Below are 16,023 nucleotides of genomic sequence, written 5' to 3' on the forward strand. Positions count from 1 at the left end.
CAGACGGCCTAATCAAGGAGAAACCTGGGCTCCTGGTTCCCCATTTAAAACTGCAGGGCCAGTTAGTAACTAAACCCATTTGAACTGAAGCTAATTTGCAAGGGTTTTGCTTGTCTTTTGGTTCAAACTTGGAGCAATTTGCACCCAAAAATCAGAAAAAGAGGGGGGAAATTCCAAAAGAAAAAAAGAAAGGTTCCCTTCTTTGAGGTCCAACCTGCAGGTGCCTCCATAAAGGATTAGAGCAGACCACGAACTCTGGATAAAACCACTGCAGCTGCGATGCGCTGCCAACAGTTAAGCCACAGATTGGGCAAAGGTATTTGCAACTCCTATTAACGATGAAGGATGAATAATCAGAATATATGAATAATTCCTACAAGTCAATGAGAATAAGGAGCAAGTTAATTTTAGAAATGGGTAAAAGATTAACTGGTCCCTTTGGAAAAGAAAGAAAAGACACATGCTTGGCCCAGGCACACTGGAAAAGGCTGGCAGGAGTGGGTGCAGAGCCAAGTGCCAGAACCCCACCATGGGAGGGTCTGTGTGCCCAAGGCCTGGAAATCACGTGGGAGATGCAGCTCCCATGGGTTAACATACAGAGCTGGCACCGAGGGGTACTCCTCCTGATCTTGACCCCCTCACTTTCCCAGGGCCACCGAGGCAGCAAGACTTTGAACAAGATCTGTGTGGTGATAAACTGAGGAAGTGCTAATACAGATGTGGTCTGGCATGGTTCCTTCCTGACTCGGATCATCTGACTCCTATCAACACTGGGGCTTCTACTGTCTCAGTTCCACAATAGTTAATGTTAGATGGAAAACATCCCAGAAGTCAGAGCTCAGCGACGCAAAACTCCTGAAGTAGAAACTGGATTGCAGACCCGATACATCAAACACCTCATCTTTTGATCCATGTCCCAAACACCCAACACTTATGAGGAGAAATATAAAAGTGAATGCAAAGAAAAGCCTTCTTAAATGGCCAATACTTATTTTCCAGAGATAAAACTTTATTTGAGGCATCAAGCAATATACTGAAAGAGGTGAGTCATGCACAAGTAATGTCCTTATTTCCATTATTGTACATTTGATGCTCTCTGCCCTCTTAAAAAGGATGGATAGTGAGCAAAGATGAGAAGCACATAGATTTTATACAATATGAAACCATATCTATATAAGTGCTTGAGAAAGTCCGCTTTAAATTTAGCTTTCCTTCTTTAAAAAGCATGTCGGTTTTATTTCGGAAAACTAAAACAAGCTAGTTCTTCCACTGAGGATAAGGTTTCTCCCCAGAGTTATTTATGAAATAATGCAGCTGCCTTTTTCTTTAAAGGGGTTCTTGTCTTCTGGAATTCCTTTCACCAGAGGATCCTCTCCAGAACGTTCTTCAATGTAGTTTTTTATTTCTTCAGAACATTTAGACACCTTAAGGGGGAAACAAAATGGATTAGGTCAGCATTGTTCAAACTCCATCACCAGCTTCCAGTGAAATTAACATAACTGGATATGACCAGAACTTACAACGAGGCTGAAAAATATTAAGAGTGCAGCATGGAGCATATATATAATTTAATAAATGATACAATCTATGTAAAATGTATTTCTAACTATGGTCAGGGTCACAAAGTTTGAATGTCACTGTATTAAATAAATTACCCTCAGCAATTTCTATCCATTGTGCCTCACATGGTTTCCTTCCTCTGCTAAAACACAGTTATGACGTGTCCGTGATATTTTAGGAACTAAACCAGACCCTGCTTTCAATTTCCCATGCCAATGAATAGTTACAGTAGTAAATTCCCTAATGTCTTGGGGTGTATCCTGCCAAAATTCTCACTTACTAGGGGTGTGTGCCACATTCTGCAATTTCACAAAATGGTAGAAGCAGTAGAGAAAGTGTGACTCTGAGGAGGCTGAAGTTGCCCAGTCATCCGATTCTGTCTCTCTCTTCAAAATTCTTTCCCCTTAGTTGTTTGAGGGCAAAGATCATAAGAAAAGATGTGGTTGAGGCTTATTATGCTAATCTGAGGCTCTTGTGTGTATGTCATCATTTTAAACTTTATCTGAAATGGAGAAAGGATTAAACAGTTTCTTTAAAAAGTCTATTCTTAAGAAAGAGGTTGCAAGAGGGAGTAAAAAAAAAAGATGTGTTTTAATGAAGTCCTCTATTACTAGTCAGAAATTCGAAGTGAAAACTCAAGCAAATTCCACTGGAAACCACTTAAAACTAGGCAAAAATGTTTGCACTAAATTGGTAATTTAGATTAACAATCTTCAACTATTTAAATGGTGACCGACTAAAACATGTTTGCATGTGTATCCCAAAACATGTATAATCATTTACTTATAAATGCAGATACTACTGTGTCAATACGTCATCCACAATCATAAAACATAACCTAGAAATTATCTAAAAGTAGAGATTTTAAACTAGCCCAAAATAGAAATTTAACACATTACTCTCACACCTCAAAAGACTCCTTGCACACCAGCGTGGAGGCCACTGCTTTATTTATAATTTAAAACTAGAGGATGTAATTATCTGGCTTAAAATGTGGCAAAATGAAATCTCAACTGCCATTCTCTCAGGTAACACTGCCCCTCACTGTTGACATGCAGAGTTTGTGTGTGCTTCGAGTGGATTCTCAGAAGTGGTGATGCGAGTATCCACAACGTGGGGTCTGTGGCCCTGGAGAACTTTATGGGTAAGATTCACATTCCCCTAAATTACGTCTGTTCTTAACAAGGCTTCTTCATTAGGTTTCCAAAGAGATTGGTAACCTCCAAAGTACTCCTCTGCTGTATTTCCTTCCAGGACCGAGAGGATATGTTTGAACAATTACCTCGAGCCAGAATCCAGCCGGTGGATTTTGTGTCCTTGGCCTGAGCAGAGCACACTGCGCCTCAGACATGAACAGCTAATCAACTGAATAAGGAACGGCCTTGGGGCATCGGGCTGTGTTTTATTAACTGCCTATTGTTAGCTCTGGGTCCTTAAATGAGGAGCTAGTTAGCCTCACTGGGATTCAGGGTTTGCTTTTTCGTTTGTTTGTTTTCGTTCTTAAAAGTAAGAGGGCTGAATGATCTCTAAGAGCCTTAGTGTTTGTCTAGCACCACTACTCTATAATTTGAAGTGCATTATAAAATGTTGGAATATTATTAGCAGGACTTTGATGCCTCTCCCTCTTTCCCCTAAGGCTATCCGTGAAATTTTCTGTCGCTCTGGCAGACAGTTGGAATTCCTGAAGTTGGAAAGCCTCTCCAGCAGGGTGTGTCCTGGACCTGGATGTTGGGGAACTGGCGGGGAGGACCTGCTAACAAAGGATATTTTCAGTCAGCTGCATCCAGGCCCTCCCCAATTTCTAATCTGAAGTTTTAAATAATTAGAAGATGTTTGTCTCCTTTTTCCCCTGTGAGTTTTGCATAGCCATGCAAATATTAAGATATTCCAACTCTGCAGATAACGCTTTACTTCAGCAAATGCAACTCTGTTTAAGAGGTAACCTCTAAGGTTCATTGTGTGAAAAAACTAAGTGGCCAACACATGCCCTATTCTGAGGCACTGCTATCCACGGAGTGGATGGTTCCTTAAAGTGTCAAGAAACCAGCCTCTTCCTTGGGTCCCATAACCCATGGTTTTTCCCTTTAAACACAGCAGTATTTTTCAAGCTATGATAACTTTCAACATGGACAGAAAGGACTTTGCACTCCAAAATCGAGAAAGAGTAAGGATGTGGAAGTGACAGGTTAAATGTGAGAAAAGACAGGATCAAGAATAAAACTCAAAAAAGCCTACATCTTTCGAACATTACTCAAAACGTGCATCCTGAGTAATAAGACTTTGTCCTAAACAGACCATCACTATAGGAGGAAGTGAGCATTTTTACCATACCTGCTTCATTTCCATTGTTTTCTCTTAATTTTTGCAGTATTAAAACCACAGAGAAATAAAATCAGTTTAAATTGTCTTGCTGTTGAGAAAGGACTGGATCTTTTCCATTAAAAAAAAAAACACAACTATCCAAAAACCTATTCCCGGACTGTAGGTTGCCTGATTAAGGAAATAAGGAAGAAACAAAGGTCCCTATTACTGGTAAGAAAGTAAAGTAAAAAAATTACAAAACCTCCATCAAATTTCTGTGGAGACTTCTGAACACTGGGGTACTTTGTAATCCACTTCGGTGGTCTCTACAATTTTTCATCATGATCACTAAAAAGAATTTCCTTATGCACCTCAGTATATGTATAATTGTTTATGAATAAATAGATACTACTCTATGCATTTATTACTTATAAAACATAAACTGGAAATTATAAAGGGATGAGGTTAACAAATAAACACAGAAATTGCAATATTTTGCTTCCAAGCCCCAGTGGACTGTTCATTACACCCCTCTGGAGAGCTGTGGTGAAATTTAAAACTAGGTTTATTACAATTCAAGACTAAATGGTAGGGTTGAGGGTGGGAGGTGGGGGTGGGTGGGGTTGGGGAAGTGGTGGCAGGAGAATGGAGACAACTGTACGTGAACAACAATGAAAATAAATTTAAAAAAGACTTTAATTTGTGATTTTAAAAAGTGTTTCTTTCCACAATGAAAAAGATGAAGGAACTAAGTAGCCATCTGCCTTTTTCCTACAGCTGGAGTTTTTAACACCAAGTGTGTCAGAACAGGCAAATTTCTCGTCTGTTTCCCCTGGTCTGGGCTCTTCAGACGTTCTGACATTTGGCTTGAAATTACTCATCAGACCTCTCTCTCCTTCACCTCCTATGATTTCCCGTATCAACTGGCAGTTCCCAGGCACCACCAAAGCGCTACTTTAAGAAAAGCGGCAAAAACAAAGCAAAGCAACAACAACGACTTGTTTTACTGCAACAAACCAGGGAAAGCTGACACTGGTTTATTTCAGAGAAGGAAATATTCTGGGATAGCCAACTTACCTGTTGTCTCTGCAACTTCACTTCTTTGCGAAGTTGCTCAACTTCCATCTTCAGCTTTTCCTTTTCTGGCAAATCTTCGATGTGCAGGGCCGGCATCTTCGCCCCAGACCTGGGCCCAGGGACAGCTCTGGAAGTGGAGTGGCTGGAAATGCGGCAGACCAGGGCGAGTCCCAAAATAACTGCTGTGCCTGCGCACCCCGCCCGCGGGCGCAGGATGGGACCGCCTCCCCACGCCGGGGTCCCCAGCGGCCTGAGCGCTCCGCTGCCTCTGGACCTTCCCCTTACGCCAGCCCTGCCCAGCGTCCTGGGATCTTAAAGCTCCTGACCTGCCTCTAGCCTGCACAACTCCGGGAGGCCTGTCCCAGGCATCCCGGGGAGAGTTCAGTCCTAGGACCCTGAAAAGCGCTGCCGGATCTCCCGAGGGGATGTTGGCCCCAGCCCCGGCTCCCCACCCGGCCACGCCCGCGGGGGACCTGCCTGGGCTGGGGACCAAGAGTTGGGAATTGCGCTAGCCTACTTCCCTGGAGAATTATCAAAAGTTTGGCTTTTCGCACCCCCCCTTTTTTTCCTTTTCCAAGTCATATCCGGGTTTTGTTTATGAAGAAAGAAAATGAGGACACTACCCAGCAGGAAATAACGGCCCGTCACTTCTTCAAGAGTTTCAAAAATATACAGCATGTAACTTTCCCCCATTTACATACACATTTATTGTGGGAACTGTGGACGCTTAAGAGAAGTTCCAGATGGAGCATGAAACAGCTGTGATCTCAGAAACACTCTCCACATCTGCAGATGTCTAGCCAACCAGTATGTTGAATGTCTGGGAACTTAGGAATACTACTTACAACTTGCAGGGGCCTTTCCTGACGTTAAATTATCGTCGGGTTCCCCAACAGCAGAGGTTCTACTCTTCCTTCAGGGGAGTGTTTCGTAATGATTGGAGGATACGAGGATGATGCCAGGGAAGAGAGAGCAGGAATCTTTACGTTCTCCCCCACAAAATGTTCTTCACTCCCCTACAAAATGTTCTCCACTCCCCATCTGCCAACGTTTGGGTGACACTTGACACCAAGAATTTTAATTCCTGATTCATGTAGTATTGGTTTCTCCACTTTCTAGAAAGCAGCATTCATCTAGCTGCCACTTTGCAAGGCCAAGAAAAGTGTCTAATGTGAAAAATGTTTGCGTGCAGTATAAACTTTCCCTTGGACTATAAACTAAAACCTTGTTAGTGATACTTACAAGATTAGAAGAAAAATAAAGCATGAATGTGAGATACCTTCCCAGGCAGTCAGGTATTTCTTTTTTCTCTCCAGGGATTACCTACCATTTATAGGGTCAAGTTCAAGTTAAGGGTGGAGGCAGTAATGACTATTGCAGGGTAGTTAGCCTTAGACATCCATAACCACTCCCCATTTGTAAGCAGAGATTTTGTTCGTTCAAAAAACAATGCTCTGTTTGCTGAGTACTCCCGGGTTCTAGTCCTAGCTCTGACACTGCCCATCATTGGAAAAGTTGCTTATTGTTTTCTGGATTTTGGTTTTCTAATTTGTAAAATATGTGATGGGACAGGGGAGGGGTGAATTAGCTAAGGTATATTTTGTTTCTAATTGTATTTATATACCTACATCTGATAAATCACTTTCACAAAGAAAAATGTTAGGAGGTTCTTTTTCTGTATTAAAAATACCACATCTTCCAGGATCTTCCGGACTCAAAGAAGTCTGATAGATCAGCTGCTGGAGTTTTCCCTGTTAGTAAGCAGTGAGCCAAGACAAAACTCACATGTTTTCAGAATGCATTTTTTTTAAATTTCCCATTGCTTAAATTTAAAAGGTTGGTTAAAAATAGCTTAATTGAACTAGTGAAAGTAGTTACTGTGGCCTAAATTAAAGGAGTTCAGCATCCAAATTAAATAACTTGGTTAAATAAATTAATGTGAGTATATCTGTTCCAAATCATACAAACGGCACTATTTTGATCTGGAAATTTCTTTCCTGTGAAATCTCTAGTTGCAAGCAGTGAAAAATATTTATAAATCCATAATGGTTCTTTAACTGCTTCCCTTGTGTCACAAGACTTAAATTAGACATAAAATACACATGTCTACTTTTTTGAGATTTTGTTCGTATCAAATAATTCACATGCTAATATCATACTTAAGTAAATGAATTGAGCTCAGATAAATTGGGAAATTCTGAATCCCATGATCACATAGAATTCTGAAAAAATGATTTGTTCTTTGGTTTTGAATGGTAAAGGGATGAAAATGCTCACACACACACACACACACACACACGAGTCCCCTATTCCCAAGCACGGAATTGACCTCCCAGAGAGCAACGATGGTGAGCAATTTCTTGTGTATTCTTGCAGAAATATTTTATAAGCAATTTTTTGGATAAACAAATTTAAAAATCCATATCAGTTGTATTCAAATGTACTTTTAGCATTTTCCATATGTTCTGTATATTAGCCCTAATAAAAGTAAGCAAAATAATATGTGCAGAAACCACTCTGCAGTGAAAACGACAGGTGTAATTAGAATGAACTTTTATTATTCCACCATCTTTCAACAAATGTTTTAAAGAAATTTTCAGTTATAAAACAGTCATGGGGATGTAAAGAACAGTATAGGGAATATACTTAGTAAAATTGTAATATTTATGCATGGTGTCAGATGGGTTCTAGACTTAACGAGGTGATTTCTTCCTAAGTTATATTATCTACTCACTATGTTGTACACCTGAAACTAATATAATGTGTATGTCGACTGTAACTGAAAAATTTTCAAAGTCATTGGTTACATAAAAAAACTAAAAATGAAGAAATATGCTTAATAAAAATAATGTTAACAATGTGGTTATTTCCATTTTTAAAGTATAAAAGAGCAAAGACCATGAAATGTTTACCATGGAATGCAATAAAAGGGAAAATAATTTTTCTGATGTAGTGTGTTATTAAAAATCCATAAAAAGAAAACTATAAGAAAAATTTGAGGCCAATTATGTTGAAGTTGATCTTATACTAACTTGAACCAAAAAGACCACGGTTCTTATTTTATCTTGTGATTCTTTCAGGACATACATTCTCTCTGTCTCTGTTTTTGGTAGTGTGAATAAATTAGGCTACCTCCCAAATTATGCTCCTGTAAAATTTATAAAGTAAATGGTGATTGTTTGGGCCATTACAATGATGATTTCTTTACAGAAAGTGTAGATCACACATTTTGTGCCCTCTTGGTCCATTTGCTATTTGATTCAATTTATTATAACTATCACATGGGAATGTTCATGGACTGACTCGTTTCACGTGACCAGGTGCATAATTTTCCTTTCTAATGGAGATAATGGGAAGTCACAGGATGACCAGTTTCTGATGCACCAGTTACCTTAAAAACTAATAATTAATGATATCAAAATGATTTCTTTTATCAATATGTTCATACAAGACTTTAATTTTCATTGCATGTAATTGTTCAGTCTCATTACTCAGTTTATTGTTTCCCTCATGTTAACACATTCTTTTGGGAATTTGGGAAGTTTGACATTAGCCTTGTTTTGAAATGTTGCTAACTTCAATCAATCCAAATGAAGACAACTGAGTTTTTCTTACTAAAACTGAAACTCACCTATGTGTACAAAACACCCTGAAAGTACAAACATCTCAAGTGATATAGTAAGTATGTATACTTTACTTATTCTTAGTATTGATATCAGGAGATTTTGTTAAACAGCCAAATGCTAAGGCTATGCCTGGAGTATTTTTTGTTTCCCTGTAGTTTTACTTCATTCCAGCAATCCAGTCCCTGAAATAACAACTTCTGTGAGGGGAAAAGAGGCATTCACTGCCACTTGCAGCTATGGGAGGCTATGGGATAGTCATGATTTCATTTCCTTCTTCCTGGGCCATCTTTATCTATGCTTCCTTCCTACAATTTTTATCTTATTCAAAATCCTGCTGCTAATCTGTATTTTGAAGCAGCAGGAATTTTACCCTACTCTTGATTTCATTAATAAGCCAGTAAGAATTCTGCATTATGCAGTATAAAAAGTACTGTTTGCCTCCTTTTAATTGAATCACACACATTAAGTCAATTAGATTATAGAGACAATTTATTAGTTGGTACCACAGTTTCAAAGATGAACAGAACTTCTGTCTTGAGAATTTATAATATATTATTGAAATGAAGACAGCCATACATATTATAAAAAGAGATAGTGTATTAGTGTTAAACGACTTAAGAGATATACTGTACTCTTGGGATGAAGTTAAGGGACAGAGGAGATAGTTTTTATTAAGCCTCAGAAGAAAAATAGGATTTCAAAAGGCTGAAATGAGATGGAGTGGAGGAACATTTCAGGTGGCAAGATTAGTATGGCTGAACTCTGGAAGATGGGAACATGAGACGTAATGTAAGGGATTATTTCATATTTAAGTTTGTTGACTAAAGGAAGTCTACAGGGTGGTTCATAATAATAGAGGGCACTTATTAAGTGGTCTTCTATATGCTCATTGTTGATCATGATTTTAAATATTCAGGTAACAATCCATCCTAAACCCCACCCCATTTCATACATAGAAAAATTACTGAGGTTCAAACAGTTGCAGTTACTTGTCCAAAGCCTTCATCTAAAAAGACGGTGAGCCAGGGTTTTACTTTAGAGTTGTCTGGATCCAAAAGGAAAGCTAGAGGTGGTATATGTTACTAAATTCCATAGGTAAGACTTTGTATTTTTTTTAATCAGGAAAATAAGATGTGGAACGCTTAATAACCAATGAATTGCACATGCAAACTCCCTATAGACAGACCCCAATTAAACAAATAAAACATACAGTATACTAGATGGCAATGGGTACAATGGAGGAAAATAAAGTGGGAATAGCAAGTGCTGGAGGGTGGCTGGAGAGGGCTTTTGTAGTTTTAAACAAGGGGATAAAGAGCTTTTCTTAAAGAAAAAGAGATGAGACTCCAGTAGCATATTCTGGAAATCCTTAATACCCAACGCATCTTTGATGTATAGTAGAGTGTGTTGCTAACCGTTCAGCCAGAGGTCTAAAATCTAAACCTAAAAAATTCACCAGTTCACTCCTCTGAGCCTTGATTTTCTCCATTCCAAAATGAAGGCAATGGACAAGAGTCAATAAATCTTTGTTGAGTATTTACTGTGGCCAAAGTGGGCGGACACTGTGCTAGGAGCCAAACTTGGGACAACAGACCTTTAGATTCCCTTCTAGACCAAATAATAGATCATTCTTATCTTTTTAAGAGGATGACAATCAATCAGCATTTCTGATCGCAGATCAGCACTAAAAATAGCACTGTAAATGTGAGAGAGCAAGAAGGAAACACTAACAACAAAAACAGTTTACCTACTGGGGTCATTAACACTTGTCATTTGTTATGGAAACAGAGGTGTTAGTTGTCAGCACGAAGGGAGTGAAATCTGGCTTAGGCAAACTCAATGGGATGCCAGGAGGAAACTGGGAGGAAACCGATCACCAGGACGATGCAGATGATAGTTATTTTTCCATCATCTTGCCTTTACACTGCTACAGAAACAGGACGGATGGAATAGCATTTACCTTATTAAAGGATTCTGGACATTTCGTCTAGTTCCTTTCCCAGTAATAATATTAATTATTGGGTGTTACTATGTGCCAGGCAATATGCTAAGTGCTATAGTGACCCTAGTATAATAGTTAATCCCCATGAAAAAGGGGATAGCACCATTATTATCCTATCCTACAGTAGAAGAAACTGAGATTCAGAAAAATTAAGTAATGTATCTAAAGTCAGGTAGGCAGTCAAGTGCCAGAGCCAGAACTCCCTGGCTTCTCCTAATATTTTTTCTGGTGCTGGTTAAGTCCACTGTGCTCTGTGACCCAGGCTGAAGCCTCAAGCCAGCTGGCATTCTGGGAAAAAGGGACATCACCAGTGACAACTAGAACTGTGAGGATGTAGGAAGAGGTATTGTTAAAACCACCACTGCTGCCTGGGGGTTGAGAGAGAAAGGGAAACCAAAAACAAAACAACAAAAATCTCCAGAACACACATTCTGCAAAGATAAGCCTTCCATGAATCAAAAGAATAGCCTTCCTAATTTGGCAAGCAAGAGAAGGGTCAGGAAAATGTAAGTCTAACCATGAAATGTCCAGGTAGAACATTAGGAGCGTTGGAAGGGAAGGGAAGAAACATAAAACATTAACTACCTGTTGGCAACCAGTGTAACACAGATTCATTCACAAAACAGAGTAATGACTGTTAAAGAAAGGGCTCAATCAATACTTATGGTCAATTATGTATTAAACCTTATACTAAATTAATGTTAAGAAAACATAGACTTAATATCATCACATCTCAATTTTTATTAAAAGTTTATATTTAGAAATTTAAAAATTCATGTAAATGCTTAATAATATTATTATACATGGCCAAAAATTAATATTGCCATTAAAGCTTAAGATATGCCAAAGATTTTTTACATTTTATTTTTAGGAAATCACACAGCCTCCTTTCAGCTCCTTGAAGGGATTTTTGTCCTCTGGGACACCCTTTACTAGTGGATCCTCCCCGGATCTCTCTTCCACATAATCCCTCACTTCTTCGCAACATTTGGATACCTTAAAGGAAAGGAGAGAGAGATGACTCACTTGGTTTAACACACAACGCTGCAGATTCCGAGAACGCATTTATTATAATAACTTGCTGTGTTCCATCTTTTTAATGTGATTCTGCTCTCTGCCCATGCATATGTACTTTTCAGAAGACAAGAGGAAATGGCTTCTCCCTCCTGTCCTCCTGGACATCTCCAGGCAAAGGAGAAAGCGTTGGCCACACTCCAGCTAAGGGTTCCCAGCCGACACTGCCTCCAGATTCTTAAAAGGAGACAGGATCCAGGGATCAGAACATGGCTGGCAACACAAGTCAAGGATGTCACTGGAGGGAACATTAATTACACGTTTCCTCATTCCAAACATGCGGCCTGTAAAGGTGGGAGGGAATGAATCGTCGTTAAATTCCAGGCTTATCACCACTCCTGGAATCTCAGAAGTGTTCACATATAATTTCATTTTAAATTCATCTACCATGATTGATCATGACAGTGCACTTGAAGATGAATTCCAAAAGGTCAGGGAATATGGCTGCTTTGTTCGCATGTACCCCAGGCATGTAGAAAAGAGCCTGCATTTAGTTGGTGCTCAGCAAGGAAATATTTGCTGAACTGAATCATTTGTTTTGTTTATGGACTTGCTCCTCACTCATCTTCACCATTATAGCATTAATTCACAAAGAGTCAGGCTTTAGTATTTTAATGGACTCAGCCAGAGCCTGCTAATGTACCATTTAACACACCTTTCAGAGAGGCAGTGTTCTATACATATGTAAATATGTATGTGAGTCTACATTGATAGATGCATATGGGAACAAAGTATTCATTTTTTTCACTTTCACCTTGTTTTGTGTTCACTTAATGCATCATTCATGACATTAACACACAAAAAACCTTCATTTTTGGCAGCCCATGAAGCAACCATTCTGTTAGCTATCTAGCCAATTTATTGTTTTGTTTTTAATAAAATCTTTATGATAGTATTGTATGCAAATTCCAAGCAACATTAGACATAAGACTTAAGATTACAACTCTGCAAACATTACTCATATTAGAACAAATCACTTCTAACTGGAGCAAGGCACTGATGAGGTGGCTCCTTCATAGGATAAAACATGGAGTTCGTAAACACTTTTAAAACATACAGTCATTTGGATTCACTCTTTTTCTTCCCCGAAATTCCAAATTGAGATTTAAATTCACCTTTTTTCCCCTCCTCCAAACACCGGCTCTTTTGGCCCCAACCAGACGTCAGGGACAGAGGTTTACATTGCTGTCCTAATTCAGGAGGTTGACAGTGTCTGGCTAGGATCTCAGGACACAAAGAGCAATAAATCACCTAAGGTCCTATGTGAGTGCATGTGTTTAAAGTGACCTCAGTGAGGCTTCTTATAAGTATATATGGTTTAATTCAGGAGTACGTGGTCTGGTGAAAAGCACTGACACTGGATTCAGCCACTGCAGGTTTGAATTTCAGCCCTGCCCACTGACCAGCTCTGTGAGTACATCTTAGTCTAGGTTTGGCTACTTCATCTATGAACTAGCAAGAGTGACACTGGCTGCATTAAGGGCCTGGAGTACAAAGATGTGCAGTCACATGGTACTATCCCATTTATTCCTCCCCATTACCCTCTGCATTAGATATTATTACCCTCTGCCCATTTTACAGAAGAAGAAACAGAGACAGTGGTAAGTTAGACAACTTCAGTGAGTGTGGTTACACAGGGAGAAAGCTGTGGAGTCTGTCTGAACCAGAGAGAGGTTCCAGAGCCCACCCGCTGAGCCAGATTGTAATGCCACTAAGCCATCCTATGTGTCAGAGCTGTAGGTTCAGAACCTCGAAGCTGTGTGGTGTGTGTGTCTGTGTGCGGTTTGTGAGTCTGAGATTAAATTAGTTTGACTGCTAAGAGCTAGGAGACACTGAATAACAGGAAAAGGAACCCAAAACCTAACAGAGAATGATGCACATAATGTTTACTCAAAGTGAAAATTCCCAGGTGAACATGCACCAAGTGAATAATAAACATGAAGACAGCCAAATTGCTTACAAAATCACAATCCTGAGCATATAAATAATAAATGGCCATTGTGTGCTTCAACTAAAGAAAAAAAATAACTCTTCTTTATCACCAAATTATATTTTAAATTCCCCAAATTATAAAGATAAAGATTTGAACTTTTTTGGTATGTGTTCCAAGCTTTTCTTCTGTTTATAGATTTAATTTTATCTTTATAGCCAAATATGTTTTGCCTATGTGGGAAGAGCAACAGAAAAGTTTGAGACAATTTTAAACATCAAAGAAGCCAAAATTCCTATTTTTATTGGGAATAAGAGTTTTAAGCTAAGTACGAAGATAGTACACTTCTTTTTTCACTTTGTCCTGATAAAATGAGTTTTTAAACAACATATAACATATACTTTTATCATTTGTGAAGGAGCACATACTTTTATCATTTATCATTTCTACTAACTTTCCTAAAACATACAAATCTAAAATCTCTACATTTTCCAAGCTTTAGTCACTGCTTCTTTGGTGAAACTTTTATACCTTTGCCATTTATGTCCTTTAATGTCAGGGAACGCTTGGTAACCAGTTCCAAGACCTGTCAGATATTTTTGGGAGGAACTTGAGTTCTTGTGCTTGAACTAACTTGTATTTCCAGAGAAGGAATAGCGTGTACTCATTTATTACTGGCCATGACAGTGCTAGAAGGGATGAGGTCTTGACTGAAAGTATTTAAACAACATCAAAGTATTGCATCAAATAAAGAGCACCTTATCAGTTTAGAAAGATAAAAACAAAAGGCCAGTACGCATTGCTTTATTTTATTGCTTAGCTAAAATGTGGCCTCTGTCTCATATCCTTATCATTTTTGAATTTTCCTTTTTAACAACTCTAAAATATAAAAACACTTTTAGCTTAGTGACTGCACAAAAACAGGCAATGGCTGTATTTAACCCATGGAAAATAATTTGCCAATTCTTTCACCTAGAATCTAAATCAAAAGGTAATTGTGATTACTTTCTTAATCTCTGTTAAGCTTTGACTTGCACACTTTATTTTTAACTATATTGAGCCTCTCCAGTGAATGGTGTGGTGCAGGAAAAATAATTTTTCTTCTGCCTTTGTAGGTTCTTGGCTTGCAATAAAACCCCTCGCAATAAAAAAGCAGATCAGCAGAGGGAAAAAACAGAACAAACTAAAGTTTAATCACATGTATACCTTCTGTATACATAGGAGACACCTAGGAAAACTGAGGAACTCCCCAAAATGGACCAAGACACCTCCTTAGATACCATGTCCAGCTAAAGGCAAAGGACAGATGGGCCGGGGGAGTGGGGCTGTGGGCAGTTTGTGAGACGTTCCCAGGCAAAGCACAGTGAGCAAGCGCAAGGCTGTGAAGCAGATCCACGTCTTCGCCTTCTCCCTTGATAATAGTTTTCCAGAGATTTGGTCATCCTTCTTTTACTGGAACAGGGAGGGAGACACCCTCACAAATGGAGGTTTCCCTTACACATGTAAAAAAAATTTCTTACAAAAGGGCAAATCTTTCAGGTTTTCAGAGTCTTTCCTGGCTGTTTCTTAAAAGTCATTAGACTAAAATAATCCTTATGCCAGAAAAGCATATTTGGGGGCAGCAAATTCTGCACCCGTTCAATGGTCTCTAATCTGGTAAATCCGACAGCATCTCTAGTTACAAAAAGAATGCAAAAGAAAACAGGTTTACCAGCATTCTCTCCAGTGTCACTTCTTTCTTGAGCTGATCAACTTCCATCTTCAATTTGTCCTTCTCTGTCAGATCCTCAATGTTGATCACCGGCATCTTCTGCCTGCTAAAAGGTAGAAAGTGAGTTCATACACCTGGATTGCTGGGCTTGCTTCAAGTCAGTGTTAGCCAACCCTTCCCTTGGCTCTTAACTTACTGAGTGAACTATTTCTTTCTTTGTGTGTTTGTTTTAACCTCCTATGACAATTGGTTTCTCCTGAATGCTCTCCAAACAATTCTAGCACTGAGCACTAGCCTTGAGATTTTAAAGCTTCTTTATGATCTTCACTAATATGATTAAACCAAGCAGGAGACTCTAAACACCTGCTAGTAGGTTGAGCGAGGAGGTCAGTGTAGTCAGCAGGTAATCTTAAACACACAAAGCTCCTCCTTTTTTTCCCTCGTTTTTTTTCCCCCATGGTATAAAAATTTGGATTTCCAACCTTCATCTCCAGCTCTAAAGTCCTCCACCATATGATTTATGCCATTTAAGTTAGTTTAAGGTCATTCTGAGGACTGCCCATTAATCCTCTAAATCGCTGGAGTATTTAATCTGGTATTAACAGAGAACCAAGGAAAAGTGTCATTATAAATTCTTTATAAATGTTGGGTTGAAATATGCATCCATGAAATGGAAATAAAGCAAATAAGCTATTTAGTTAATAAAAATAATTTTCATATTACTTCAAAGTGTTTCTCCAAA

At 38.9% G+C, this 16,023-nt stretch overlaps 2 protein-coding genes across 3 annotated transcripts; both read right to left on the reverse strand.

Moving 5' to 3' along the window:
* Positions 1-988: 988 nt before the first annotated feature.
* GNG11 (G protein subunit gamma 11) lies at positions 989-5,436 on the reverse strand. The gene is made up of 2 exons (XM_045828164.1): positions 4,939-5,436; positions 989-1,424 (listed from the first exon to the last, which is right to left on the reverse strand). The coding sequence occupies exons 1-2, from the start codon at positions 5,032-5,034 to the stop codon at positions 1,299-1,301; spliced, it is 222 nt and encodes a 73-aa protein (XP_045684120.1). The 5' UTR covers positions 5,035-5,436; the 3' UTR covers positions 989-1,298.
* Positions 5,437-11,325: 5,889 nt separating this feature from the next.
* On the reverse strand, positions 11,326-15,582 carry GNGT1 (G protein subunit gamma transducin 1). 2 transcript variants are annotated; one of them, XM_045827021.1, is made up of 3 exons: positions 15,478-15,582; positions 15,282-15,384; positions 11,326-11,562 (listed from the first exon to the last, which is right to left on the reverse strand). In XM_045827021.1, the coding sequence occupies exons 2-3, from the start codon at positions 15,375-15,377 to the stop codon at positions 11,434-11,436; spliced, it is 225 nt and encodes a 74-aa protein (XP_045682977.1). In that variant the 5' UTR covers positions 15,378-15,384; positions 15,478-15,582; the 3' UTR covers positions 11,326-11,433. The 2 variants fall into 2 exon arrangements, with proteins under 2 accessions (XP_045682977.1, XP_045682976.1); XM_045827020.1 differs by having other exon boundaries at positions 11,327-11,562; positions 15,282-15,387.
* Between the last annotated feature and the right edge of the window lie 441 nt (positions 15,583-16,023).

The sequence above is a fragment of the Phyllostomus hastatus genome, unplaced genomic scaffold (genome assembly GCF_019186645.2).
Source record: "Phyllostomus hastatus isolate PE091 unplaced genomic scaffold, TTU_PhHast_1.1 phas_scaffold_78, whole genome shotgun sequence".
Lineage (NCBI taxonomy): Eukaryota > Metazoa > Chordata > Mammalia > Chiroptera > Phyllostomidae > Phyllostomus > Phyllostomus hastatus.